This window comes from Tursiops truncatus, chromosome 2, assembly GCF_011762595.2.
Source record: "Tursiops truncatus isolate mTurTru1 chromosome 2, mTurTru1.mat.Y, whole genome shotgun sequence".
Lineage (NCBI taxonomy): Eukaryota > Metazoa > Chordata > Mammalia > Artiodactyla > Delphinidae > Tursiops > Tursiops truncatus.
This window is the reverse complement of record NC_047035.1, coordinates 161,585,121-161,597,844: the sequence shown is the minus strand read 5'-3', so window position 1 is coordinate 161,597,844 and position 12,724 is coordinate 161,585,121. Positions and strand designations below refer to the sequence as shown.

General features: G+C 35.5%; 1 protein-coding gene across 2 annotated transcripts in view; it reads right to left on the bottom strand.

Moving 5' to 3' along the window:
• The window catches only part of PLXDC2 (plexin domain containing 2), a 411,878-nt gene that overhangs the window by 131,948 nt on the left and 267,206 nt on the right, over nucleotides 1–12,724 (bottom strand). For both annotated transcript variants that reach the window (XM_073801628.1, XM_033852419.2), the window contains exon 7: nucleotides 819–937. In XM_073801628.1, the coding sequence (XP_073657729.1) occupies nucleotides 819–937 (119 nt within the window). The remainder of the gene's footprint in view (nucleotides 1–818; nucleotides 938–12,724) is intronic.

The following is a 12,724-nucleotide window of genomic DNA, read 5'->3' as shown; positions in this document are numbered from 1 at the left end:
TTAATAATGCCCATTATCAATTCACATTGTGACTACTGACTGCCTAAAACATCACATCTGATATATTATTCTTATATTCTTTATTTTCTTCCCCCAAAGTTTAGGTTGTCTAATAGACCTTAATTACACTGTCAATAGAGTTTTAAGCCAAACATGCTATTATTCTAATTTAGACGTTCTGTAAATTAAAGGCTACAATTTAGTCAATTTCCATTCCCTGTCAATTTGGTAAAATGAAACAAACTAAGTTTAAATTTCTTTATTCTGTCTGTCACTTTGATCTCTAATTAATCCTTCCTATCAGGTGGCAATAAACATTGGCCAAAGGGATTGTGGACTCAGCTGTCGTGGAATACTTTCAGTATTGGGTCATTGAGCCACACAAGACTTCATGTCTATTAACACTTTTGAAATTATAGCCAAAAAATGTCAAAGAAGTTGACAAGGCAAAAACAAATAAATAGTATAAATATAAGTAATCAGATTTAGATAAAAATCCTTCCAAATTGGAAATATTTTTTCTTAGAGATATTTCATTATACTACCACAAGAATATAATTATTTAATAATTTTATGAAACTCATGGGTCAGAATGCCAAGGATATCAGAATGCAAAATAAAACAAAACCCAAAGAATTAACAATTAGTGCTACTCGGTAGATTTTAAAAATTGCATTTTTTTCAATAAAGCAAAAGAAACCAACAGGTGAGAAAATGATCTGAGGTTCATGACTGTAAAATGTCCTTTTCTTGACACTTGGAGGAAAAGATAGAGAGGTCAAGTCAATAGGGAAGGAGATTATCAGTACATTACTTACTTCCTTATATCCGAAGATGATGCGTCCATCCATGAGGAGGGTTGCTTGGAATGTGAAGCTTCCCAGGTTGTAATTATCCTGGAGATGTACGTGGTCCCACTGGACAACAAGCGCTGTGCCTATAAACCCCATTGGAACAAAAGAAATGCAGTCAGAAAAATGTATCAATCAATTCTGGTGGGAATCTTCACAAATCATGGATCTAACCTTCACATCTAGTAGCTGTGCTGCTTGAATTTTACATAGTTAACTGGATTTCTGTTACTGACATAGCATTTGGGATACTTTTAAAGAATTGAGTATTCTCTAAATATTTGGTAAAATCTAACCTCATACTGAGGTTAATATTGAGCCCAGTATGGGGGAATTTTGCCTGAGGAAGTCCATTAATGTTAATGGGTACTGTCTGCTTAAATTTCCATGAGCCACTTTCAAAATGCAACCCAAGTGGCTTGAATGAACTTCAAATACATTTGACAAATGCTGAGAGAGAAAGGAACACATTCAGGGAAGCTAGAATCAGACTTGAAAATGTCTATTTCGTACTTAGAATTATACACTTCCATATGCTAAAGAAATTTCTTTAACACTCATGGGAATTCTCCTCTTCAATTCACAATGTCTGCATTTCTTTGTTGTACTGCTTCTAAAAGGTTGCAAGGTAGCTTATAGGGCCTCAGGCTAACATTTCTGAAGCCCCTTTAAGTACACTGGGATGAATCTTCAGTGCTATATATCATATTCTGATGAGTCAACCTGCCAGTGTTTATTATAAAAGTATTAACATGAAACAGTAATTGAAACACAGTTTAATAGCCACCAATGAGAATTTATATTTTGTTTTGTTTTGTTTTCATCAGTGTTTCTCTTTTAGGTTTTATTTATATTTATTTATTTATTTTACTGGGGTACATATAGTTGTTTTACAATATTGTGTTAGTTTCTACTGTACAGCAAAGTGGAGTTCCCTGTGCTATACAGCAGGTTCTCATTAGTTATCTATTTTATATGTATTAGTTAGTGTACATGTCAATCCCAATCTCCCAACTCATCCCACCACCCCTCTTTCCCCGCCTTGGTGTCCATACGTTTGTTCTCTACATCTGTGTCTCTATTTCTGCCTTGCAAACAGGTGCATCTGTACCATTTTTCTAGATTCCACATATATGCGTTAATATACGATACTTGTTTTCTCTTTGTGACTTACTTCACTCTGTATGACAGTCTTTAGGTCCATCCACGTCTCTATAAATGACCCAATTTTGTTCCTTTTTATGGCTGAGTAATATTCCATTGTATATATGCACCACATCTTCTTTATCCATTCGTCTGTCAATAGACATTTAGGTTGCTTCCATGACCTGGCTATTGTAAATAGTGCTGCAATGAACATTGGGGGTGCATGTGTCTTTTTGAGTTATGGTTTTCTCTGGGTATATGCCCAGTTAGTGGGATTGCTGGGTCATATGGTAATTTTATTTTTAGTTCTTTAAGGAACCTCCATACTGTTCTCCATAGTGGCCGTATCAATTTACATTCCCACCAACAGTGCAAAAGAGTTCTCTTTTCTCCACACCCTCTCCAGCCATTTATTGTTTGTAGATTTTTTGATGATGGCCATTCTGACTGGTATGAGATGATACCTCATTGTAGTTTTGATTTGCATTTCTCTAATAATTAGTGATGTTGAGCATCTTTTCATGTGTTTGTTGGCCATCTGTATATCTTCTTTGGAGAAATGTCTATTCAGGTCTTCTGCCCATTTTTTGATTGGGTTGTTTGTTTTTTTAATATTGATCTGCAAGAACTATTTGTATATTTTGTAGATTTTTGTCTTTTGATTCGTTTGCAATTATTTTCTCCCATTCTGAGAGTTGTCTTTTCATCTTGTTTACGGTTTGCTTTGCTGTGCGGAAGCTTTTAAGTTTCATTAGGTCCCATTTGTTTATTTTTGTTTTTATTTCCTACTCTCGAAGGCAGGTCAAAAAAGATCTTGCTGTGATTTATGTCAAAGAGCATTCTTCCTATGTTTTCCTCTGAGAGTTTTATAGTTTCCGGTCTTACTTTTAGGTCTTTAATCCATTTTGAGTTTATTTTTGTGTATTGTGTTAGGGAGTGTTCTAATTTCATTAACTGACACTGTTTATTCTTTTTTATTTTTTTAAGAAAACAAATGAGCAGCTAAGATGTTTGCTTAGCTCTAAGTATTGGATTTTCTAACCTTTTAAAAAGTCTTGTTGCCAAAAAATGACGTACAGAAATGAAACTCACAGAACTAAGAGAGCATAACTTATCTCCCAGGTCAGTAAGTATATGATTAAAAAGAAAAAAAATCAATATTGCATGACAGAGAGCTTTTGGGTTAGTGAAGATGTGGAGATGCTAGGAGAGTAGAGTGCCCAGGAGGGCATGTATGCTCCATACCCTTTCGCATGTAACTTGCCCTATACGTTTCTTCTGTCTGATTTCCTGAGTTCATTCCTGTACCAGGTGATTGGAGTAGACCAGAACACTGTCATTACTGTGTTTTTGAGTATAACTTAATGCTGAGATCTTTTGACCAAGATGGCAGCATAGGAGGCTCCTGACTTCCCCTCTTCCCATGGATACACTGAATGTACAGCTACACAAGGAGCAATTTCCTTTGAGAGAAATCCAAGATTAGCTGAGTGACTGCTATACATGAGGCAACTGAGAAAATACCCATAATGAAAGTGCACACATCTAGGTGCTTACTGTGATCCTCTGGAGCCCAAAAGAGCCAGTGGGTACTTCCCCTACCTTGTTCCTTTGGCTCAGTCCAAGGATAAAACCAAGTCACCAGCATCTCTCTGGAAGGAGCTTGCACACATGTCTGGCACCCAGCTTTTGTGGCTGCCACCTGAGGACAGGCCCCCAGGTCGTCTTGCTCTGAGAGACAATGGGGTTTGCATTCATGAGTCCCACAGGACTGTAGCACACAAAGAAGCAATTGTTAATAGGCACACCTGTGAGCACTTGCATCTCTTGCATTGGCTATCCCCTCAAGGCTCAGTAGAGAGGGAGCAGACAAAATACCTGTCTCCCAGTTCATCCCTGGAGAGGATTTGACTGCATACTTTTCCAGTATGCTGCTGCCTGAGGGACTGCCAACAAATCTAGGTGCTGACTGCGATCTTCCCCTTTGGGAAACTGATGGCTCTTGGCACACCCAAAACTACTGGATGCCACTGAGAACAAAGATGGTGCCTTGAACAATCACAAAGGTTTGAAAGACAACCAGGAGCTTGAGCTAAGCTGATTGATGAAGTTCATGTTGTATAGAAAACCACTCTGACAATACTGGAAGAGGTAGCTATTTATCTGATGTACAAAAACTAACAGTGAGTAAAGAAAAATGAAGAAACAGGGGAATATGTTCCAAACAAAAAACAAGATAAATCTCTAAAAACTGATCTTAATGAAACAGAAGTAAGTGATTTACACAAATGAGTTCAAAATAACAGTCATAAGTATGCTCACTGGACTTCCCTGGCAGTCCAGTGGTGAAGATTCTGTGTTTCCATTGCAGGGGCCACAGGTTTGATCCCTGGTTGGGGGACCAAGATCCCGTATGCCACACAGTGCAGCCAAAAAACAACAAAAAAAAAGATGCTCACTGAGGTCAGGAGAGCAATGCATGAACAAAGTGAGAATTTCAACAAAGAGACAGAAAATATAAAAAGTACTAAATAGAAATCATAGTACTGAAGAATACAATAACTGACTGGAAGTTTTAATAGAGGGGTTCAACAACAGACTATATCAAGTAAAAGAAAAGATCAATGCACTTGAAAACATATCAGCAGAACTGATCCAATTAGAGGAGCAGAGAGAGAACAAAAAGAATGAAAGAGAGTGAAGGTAGCTTAAGGGACATATGGGACACCATCAAGTAGACCAATATTCACATTATAGGGATTTCAGAATGAGAAGAGAGAGAGAAAGGGGCAGAAGGATTATTCAGAGAGGACTTCCCAGGTGGTGCAGTGGTTAAGAATCTGTCTGCCAATGCAGGGGACACGGGTTCGAGCCCTGGTCTGGGAAGAACCCACATGCCTCAGAGCAACTAAGCCCATGCACCACAACTACTGAGGCCGTGTTCTAGAGCCTGCAAACCACAACTACTGAGCCCATGTGCCACAACTACTGAAGCCCGCATGCCTAGAGCCTGTGCTCTGCAACAAGAGAAGCCACCTCAGTGAGAAGCCCGCCCACCACAACGAAGAGTAGCCCCGCTCGCCGCAACTAGAGAAAGCTTGCGTGCGGCAATGAAGACCCAACGCAGCCAAAAATAAATTAAAAATAAAATGATTATTCAAAGAACTAACGGCTGAAAACTTCCTTAACCTGGGGAAAAAAACAGACATCCAGATCCAGAAAGCTCAAAAATACCAAAAAAAGATGAATCATAAGGGATTTACACTGAAACACATTAAAATCAAATTATCAGAAGTTAACAACAAGGAAAGAATCTTAAAAGCAAGAAGAGAAAAGCAATTTGTTATTTACAAGGGAAATTTTAAAGACTGTTAGTAGATTTTTCTGCAGAAACCTTGCAGGCAAGAGAGAGTGGGGTGAGGTATTCGAAGTGTTGAAAGAAAAAACCTGCTAACCAAGAGTACTTTATTAAGCAAAGTTGTTCTTCAGAATTAAAGGAGAGATAAAGAAATTTCCAGACAAACAAAAGCTGAAAAAGATCTTTACCACTAGACCAGACTTATAAGAAATGTTAAAGGGAGTTCTTCAAGCTAAAATGAAAGAATGCTAGTAAGTAACAAGAATTATATATATAAAAGAAAAACTCCCTGGTAAAGGTCAATATATAGTTAATTCAGAATACTTATAATGGTGGTGGAAAAATCACTTATAACTCTAGTATAAAGGTTAAAAGACAAAAGTTTTAAAAATAACTATAACTACAATAGTTTGTTAGTGGATATGCAATATAAAAAGTTATAAATTGTGATATCAAAAACATAAAATATGGTGGAAGGTGTAAAAATGTAGAGCTTCTGTCTGAGTTTGAAGTTAGTTGTTATCAGCTTAAAATTGATTGTATAAGATATTTTATGTAAGCCTCATAGTAACCACAGATCAAATACTTACACACAGAAGATAAATACAATGAATTGAAGCATATCACTACAGAAAATCAAATCACAAAGGAGAGTGAGAGAAAGAAAGGAATAAAGGAATTACAAAACAGCCAGAAAACAGCTACCAAAATGGCAATAGTAAACCATACCTATCAATAGTTACTTTAAATGTAGATGGACTAAATTCTCCAATCAAAAGACACAGACTGGGTTAAGAGTTTAAGAAAAAGACTTAACTATATGCTGCCCACAGACACTCACTTCAGTTTTAAGAACACACGTAGATTAAAAGTAAAGGTATGGAAAAAGATTTTCCATGCAAATGGAAACCAAAAGAAAACAGAGGTAGGTATACTTATGCCAGAAAAGTAGACTTTTAAGCCAAAACTTTTAACAAGAGACAAAAGAAAGATCATTATTCAATAATAAAGAGGTCAATTCATCAAGAGGATATTAACAACTGTAAATGTTTATAAATATTTATGTATCCAATCATAATACCTAAATATATAAAGCAAATATTAATGGATCTAGAGGCAGAAAGAGACAGCAATACAATAAAAATAGGGAACTTCATATCTCACTTTCAACAATGGATTGATCATTCAGACAGAAAATCAATAAGGAAACATTGGACTTAAACTACATATTAGAGCAGGTGAACCTTACAGAAATACATAGAACATTTCATCAAACAGCAGCAGAATGCACATTTTACTGAAGTGCACATAAGACATTCTCCAGGATAGATAATTTTTTTAGGCCACAGACAAGTCTTAACAATTTTAAGAGGCCTGAATTCATATCTGGCATCTTTTCTGACCAAAATGATATAAAACTACAAATTAACAGCAGAAGGAAAACTGGAAAATTCACAAATACATGGAGATTAAAAAATATCCTCCTGAATAACCAATGGGCCAAAGAAGAAATCAAAAGGGAAATCTAAAAATATCTTGAGATAAATGAAAATGGAAACAAAACATAAAACTTAAGGGATTCAGCAGAGGCAATTCTAAGAGGAAATTTATAGAGATAAATGCCTATATGAAGAAAAAAGGAAGATCTCAAAAAGCAACCTAACTTTACACATCAAGGAACTAAAAAAGAAGAACAAACCAAGCCCAAAGTTAGCAGAAGAAAAGAATATCAAAGATCAGAATGGAAATAAAAGAAATGGAGACTAAAAAGATCCATTAGATAGATATCACTAGAATGATAGAAAAGATCATTGAAACTAAGAGCTTTCTTAAGATAAAAAATTTGACAAAACTTTGGCTAGACTAAGAAAAAAGAGAAAGTATAAATAAAATCAGAAATGAAAGAGGAGACACTACAACTGATAACACAGAAAACAAAGGACCATAAGAAACTATTGTACTATGAACAATCATATGCCAACAAATTGGACAACCTAGGACATATGGATAAATTCCTAGAAACATACCATCAATCAAGATTGAACCACAAAGAAACAGAAAATCTGAACAGACCAATTACTAGTAAGGAGATAGAATCAGTAATTATAAAAGTTCTGACAAAGAAAAATCCAGGACCAGATGGCTTCACTGGGGAACTTTACCAAACAGTTAAAGAAGAATTAATACCAATTCTTATCAAAGTCTTCCAAAATAGAGAAGAGAGAACACTTCCAAACTCATTTTTCAAGGCCAGCATTACCCTGATACCAAAGCCAAATGAGGACACTACAAGAAAAGAAACTTACAGACCAATATAGCCAATGAACATAGATGCAAAAATACTCAACAAAATCTTAGCAAATCATATTCAACAGTACATCAAAAAGATCATATACCATGATCAAGCTGGATTTATTCCTGAGATGCAAGGATGGTTCAACATGCACAAATCAATCAATGTGATATGCCACATTAACAAAATGAAGGATAAAAGTCATATGACGATCTCAATAGATGCAGAAAAAGCATCTGACAAAATTCAACATCCTCTCATGATAAAAACTCTTAAATCAGATATAGATAGAATGCATCTCAACAAAATAGAGTCCATATATGACAAGCCCATAGCTAACATCATACTTAAGGCTAACAAGATACTAAGCAGAAAGCTTTTCCTCTAAGATCAGGAAAAAGACAAGGACACCCACTCTCACCATTTTTATTCAACATAATACTGGAAACCCTAGCCAGAGCAATTAGGCAAGAAAAAGAAATAAAAGGCATACAAACTGGAAAGGAAGAAGTAAAACTGTCACTATTTACAGATGCCTGTATTGTATATAGAAAACCCTAAAGACTCCAAAAAAAAACTGTTAGAACTAATAAATAAATGAATTCAGTAAGGTTGCAGGATTCAAAATCAATATACAGAAATGTGTTGTGTTTCTATGTGCTAATAACAGACTATCAGAAAGGGAAATTAAGAAAACAATCCCATTTACAATTGCATCAAGAAAATACTTAGGAATAAATTTAACTAAAGGGGTGAAAGTCCTGTATACTGAAAACTGTAAGACAATGATGAAAGAAACTGAACAAGGCACAAATAAATGGAACGATATTTCATGTTCTTAGATTGGAAGATTTAATATTGTTAAAATTTCGATGCTACCCAAAACAATCTACAGATTCAATGCAATCCCTATCAAAATTCCAATAAATAGAATGAAAAAAATCCTAAAATTTGTATGGAACCACAAAAGACTCCAAATAGCCAAGCAATCTTGAGAAAGAAGAACAAAGCTGGAGGCATTATACTTTCTGATTTCAAAGTATATTACAAAGCTATAGTAATCAAAACAGTATGGCTTTGGGATTAAGGAAAAAAGACACATAGATCAATGGAACAGAGTACAGATCCCAGAAATAAATCCATGCTTATACGGTCAATTCATTTTTCAATAATGGAGCCAAGAATATACAATGCGGAAGAACTGTTTCTCAACAAACTGGATAACTGTGCTAGGAAAACTGGATAGCCACATGCAAAAGAATATACCATACACAAAAATCAACTCAAAATGGATTAAAGACTTGAATGTTATACCTGAAATGTAAAACTCCTAAAAGAAAACATAGAGGGTAAGCTCCTTGACATAGGTCTTGGTAATCATATTTTGTATTTTGTATTTAACACCAAAAGCAAATGCAACAAAAGCAAAAATAAACAAGTTGGACTACATCAAACTAAAAATATTCTGCACAGCAAAAGAAAACATCAACAAAGTGAAAAGGCAGCCTATGGAATAGGAGAAAATATTTGCAAACCATGTATCTAACAAGGGATTCTATCCAAAATAAATAAGGAACTCATACAACTCAATAGCAAGAAAACAAATAACCCAATTAAAATATGGGCAAAAGACCTAAACAGCCATTTTTCCAAATAAGACATATAAATGGCCAAGAGGTTCATGAAAATGTGCTCAGCATCACTAATCATCAGAGAACTACAAATCAAAAGCACAATGAGACATCACCTCACACCTGTTAAGATGTCTATTATCAAAAAGACAAGAGGTAACAAATCCTGGACAGGATGTAGAGAAAACAGAACCCTTATAGTCTGTTGGTGGAAACGTAACTGGAACAGACACTGTGCAAAACAGTATGGAATTTCCTCAAGAAATTAAAAATAGAAAACTACCATATGATCCAGGAATCCCACTACTGGGTGTATACCAAAGGAAACAAAATGACTTCCTTAGAGAGATATCTATACTCTCTTGTTCATTGAAGCATTATTTAAAGTAGCCAAAGTATGAAAACAACTTAAGTGTTCATCTATGGATGAATGGATAAAGAATATGTGGTATACACACACACACACACACACATATATATATTATATATATATATATATATATATATATATATATATATACACTGAATATTATTCAGCCCCCAAAAGAATGAAATCCTGCCTTTGTGACAACATGGATGTATCTGGAGGGCATTAAGCTAAGTGAAATAAGCCAAATAGAGAAAGAGAAAAACTGCATGGTATCACATACATGTGAAATCTCAAAACAAAACAAAACAAAGACAGTTGACCTCAAAGAAACAGATTTTAGAATGTCGGCTGCCAGGGACTAGGGTCTGGGGGAAATAGAGAGATGCCGGCAAAAGGATACCAACTTTCATTTATACAATGAATAAGGTCTGAGGATCTAATGTATAACACGGTGACTACAGTTTCTAACACTGTACAATATAATTGAAATTTACTGAGAATAAAACTTAAGTGTTCCCACCCGAAAAGAAAAAAGGTACATATGTGAGGTGATGAAAATATTAATTAACTTGATGGTGGAAATTCTTTTGCAATGTATATATATATCAAATTATCACGCTATACCCTTTAAATATAGAAATCTATTTATTTCCTTGAGGTAAAACTTTAGAAGTAAAAATTTTTTTTTTTTTTTTTTACTTTTACCTTGGTACTTTTAGTTATATGCAGCACCCAAGACATACCCCTGTTGTAAGTGAAAACCCCGGTCTCTTCCTTCCACGGGCATCTCTGTATCTATACAACCATTTTTCTAAAAACTGGAAAAGGCAAGAGGACAATAATAGCCAGGAAACTTCCCATAATCGTAGAAGTAAAAGGGTTTTCTGATCATGAAATTCCTCCTAACAACCACTTCTTTTCTTTCACATGTGTTCACAACTCTCAAGCTCTAGTCTCCTTCTTACTCACTAATTTCTAATAGACACTTTGACGGTGCAGAGGAAACACTGAAATGGAGGGCAGATGAGCTAGACTTGTGTCCTGCCTCTAATACTCTGTGTGTGACCTTGGACACAATTAACCTGCTTGAACCTGTTTCTTCTACAACATGGGAGGAATAATTCTTGCCTTCTAGGGATTTCTGCAATCAATCAAAAAATACATAGTTTCCTCAAATTCTTTGTGCACCAGAGAGGTCTACCTAAATTGAGTAATTAAATGTTTTTAATGCAAATTCTGGTGATGATATTTTCAATACATTGTTAGTAGCAGACTTTTAAAAATAACACTAATTGTGCAAATATGTTTTATAATATGTAGTAGCACAGCTCCCCCAGCATTTAATTTAAATGGTTCTACTAGTAAGGTTAGTTGAGTGTACATGTTATCATTAAACTTTAAAATTAATTATATGTCTCTATCTTGTTTTATTGAATAATCAATATATCAAATTTTACCTTTTACTACAAGTTGCTGAATCTAAAACTTTATGGTCTGCAGGTTAGTGAGAGTGGCTTTTAGAGATACGATCTTGTATTTCTCTAAGCAGCGCCTTACTCACATATTGCTTCCTAGGTAGTACCTAATATAGGAAGCAATTAGGTAAGTGAGCCAAAAAGACACTTTCTTTGGTCATCAGCTATGATGTAGGAGAATAATCTGCCAAGAGCAATCCTTGGAATTCACCAAAGAGCTGGGTTAGTGTGGTGCATCTCTTGGCTTATGACGGACAATCCTACACTGTTTTTCTGATGATGGGCACAAAATCTAATGGTAAAGTTCTTCCTGGCAGAGCTGAAGTTGTAATTTAAGCTCATATAACAGACCACATGAGCTGCTGTACCATCCTATGTGCTTAATGGAACTGAGCAGTTGCAACTTAGTATCCTTAGGGTGATCAAACTGTCTAATCAGTAATGGATGCCAATTTCTTAATCTCCAAAATAAAAACAGGCAGGTAGGTTGATCTAGGGGCATTTAAGGTCACTACTAACTCCCAATTTTCTGATTCTGTGCTTGATTAGGCTTCTGATCACTGCAAGACTTATGCTTTCTATTTGCTATTTATGAGCCACCAAATTATTTTTCTAATAAAAGGTTTAGTTTTACAACTTCTCTAGTTTTTGTGCATTAATATTCTGTGACTTCTAGGCTGGCTATAATATTTGGAAGCATCGTCTGATTTTTAAAATCTAGTGCTTTAATGCTTACAGAAATATTATCTTAGAAGAAATGTTCTAAACTGCTGTCTCCTCTAGAGAAGTTTTTGCTTTCCTAAAATGTTGAGTTTCCCATCCTTAAGCATTCCTTCAATGATCCTAACCAATCAAAGTTGGAAACATTTCAGTAAGTTGCTATGGTATAAAAGGACTTTGTGAAGATCCTTACAATACTGAAAGGTGCTTCAGTCATTTAATAAAACACAGGCAATTACTAGCTTTTATTATTATATTGTAAGAATGCAATATTCCCATTGGTTATCACACAGAAGATATTTCAATAAAGTAAAATACAGTAATTCTTGAGTATTCGTACTTTCACAACTCAGAATTAAAAATCATCTTACATACCTAATTTTTTTCATGTATTCATTCATTGAATAATTAATTATTGAGGACTGACTGTGTATTGAGTTCTTGTGCCAGGTATTGAAGAGAAAATAATTTCTTATAAATAGTCACAGTCCTAGTTTTTAAAGAATTTAGAATCCAGTTGAAGTGGCATACATTAATTTTTAAAAATCATTTAAATAAAAGTAAAATTTAAATATTGAGCTACCTAGGCACATGGGTGTGTGAGAGAGCATATGGGGAAAGAGACTTAATATGCTTTATGATTTTTTTTTTTTTTTTTTGCGGTACGCGGGCCTCTCACTGTTGTGGCCTCTCCCGTTGCGGAGCCCAGGCTCGGGAGGCGCAGGCTCAGCGGCCATGGCTCACGGGCCCAGCCGCTCCGCGGCATGTGGGATCTTCCCTGACCGGGGCACGAACCCGCGTCCCCTGCATCGGCAGGCGGACTCTCAACCACTGCGCCACCAGGGAAGCCCCTGCTTTATGATTTTTATGCTAACAGTCT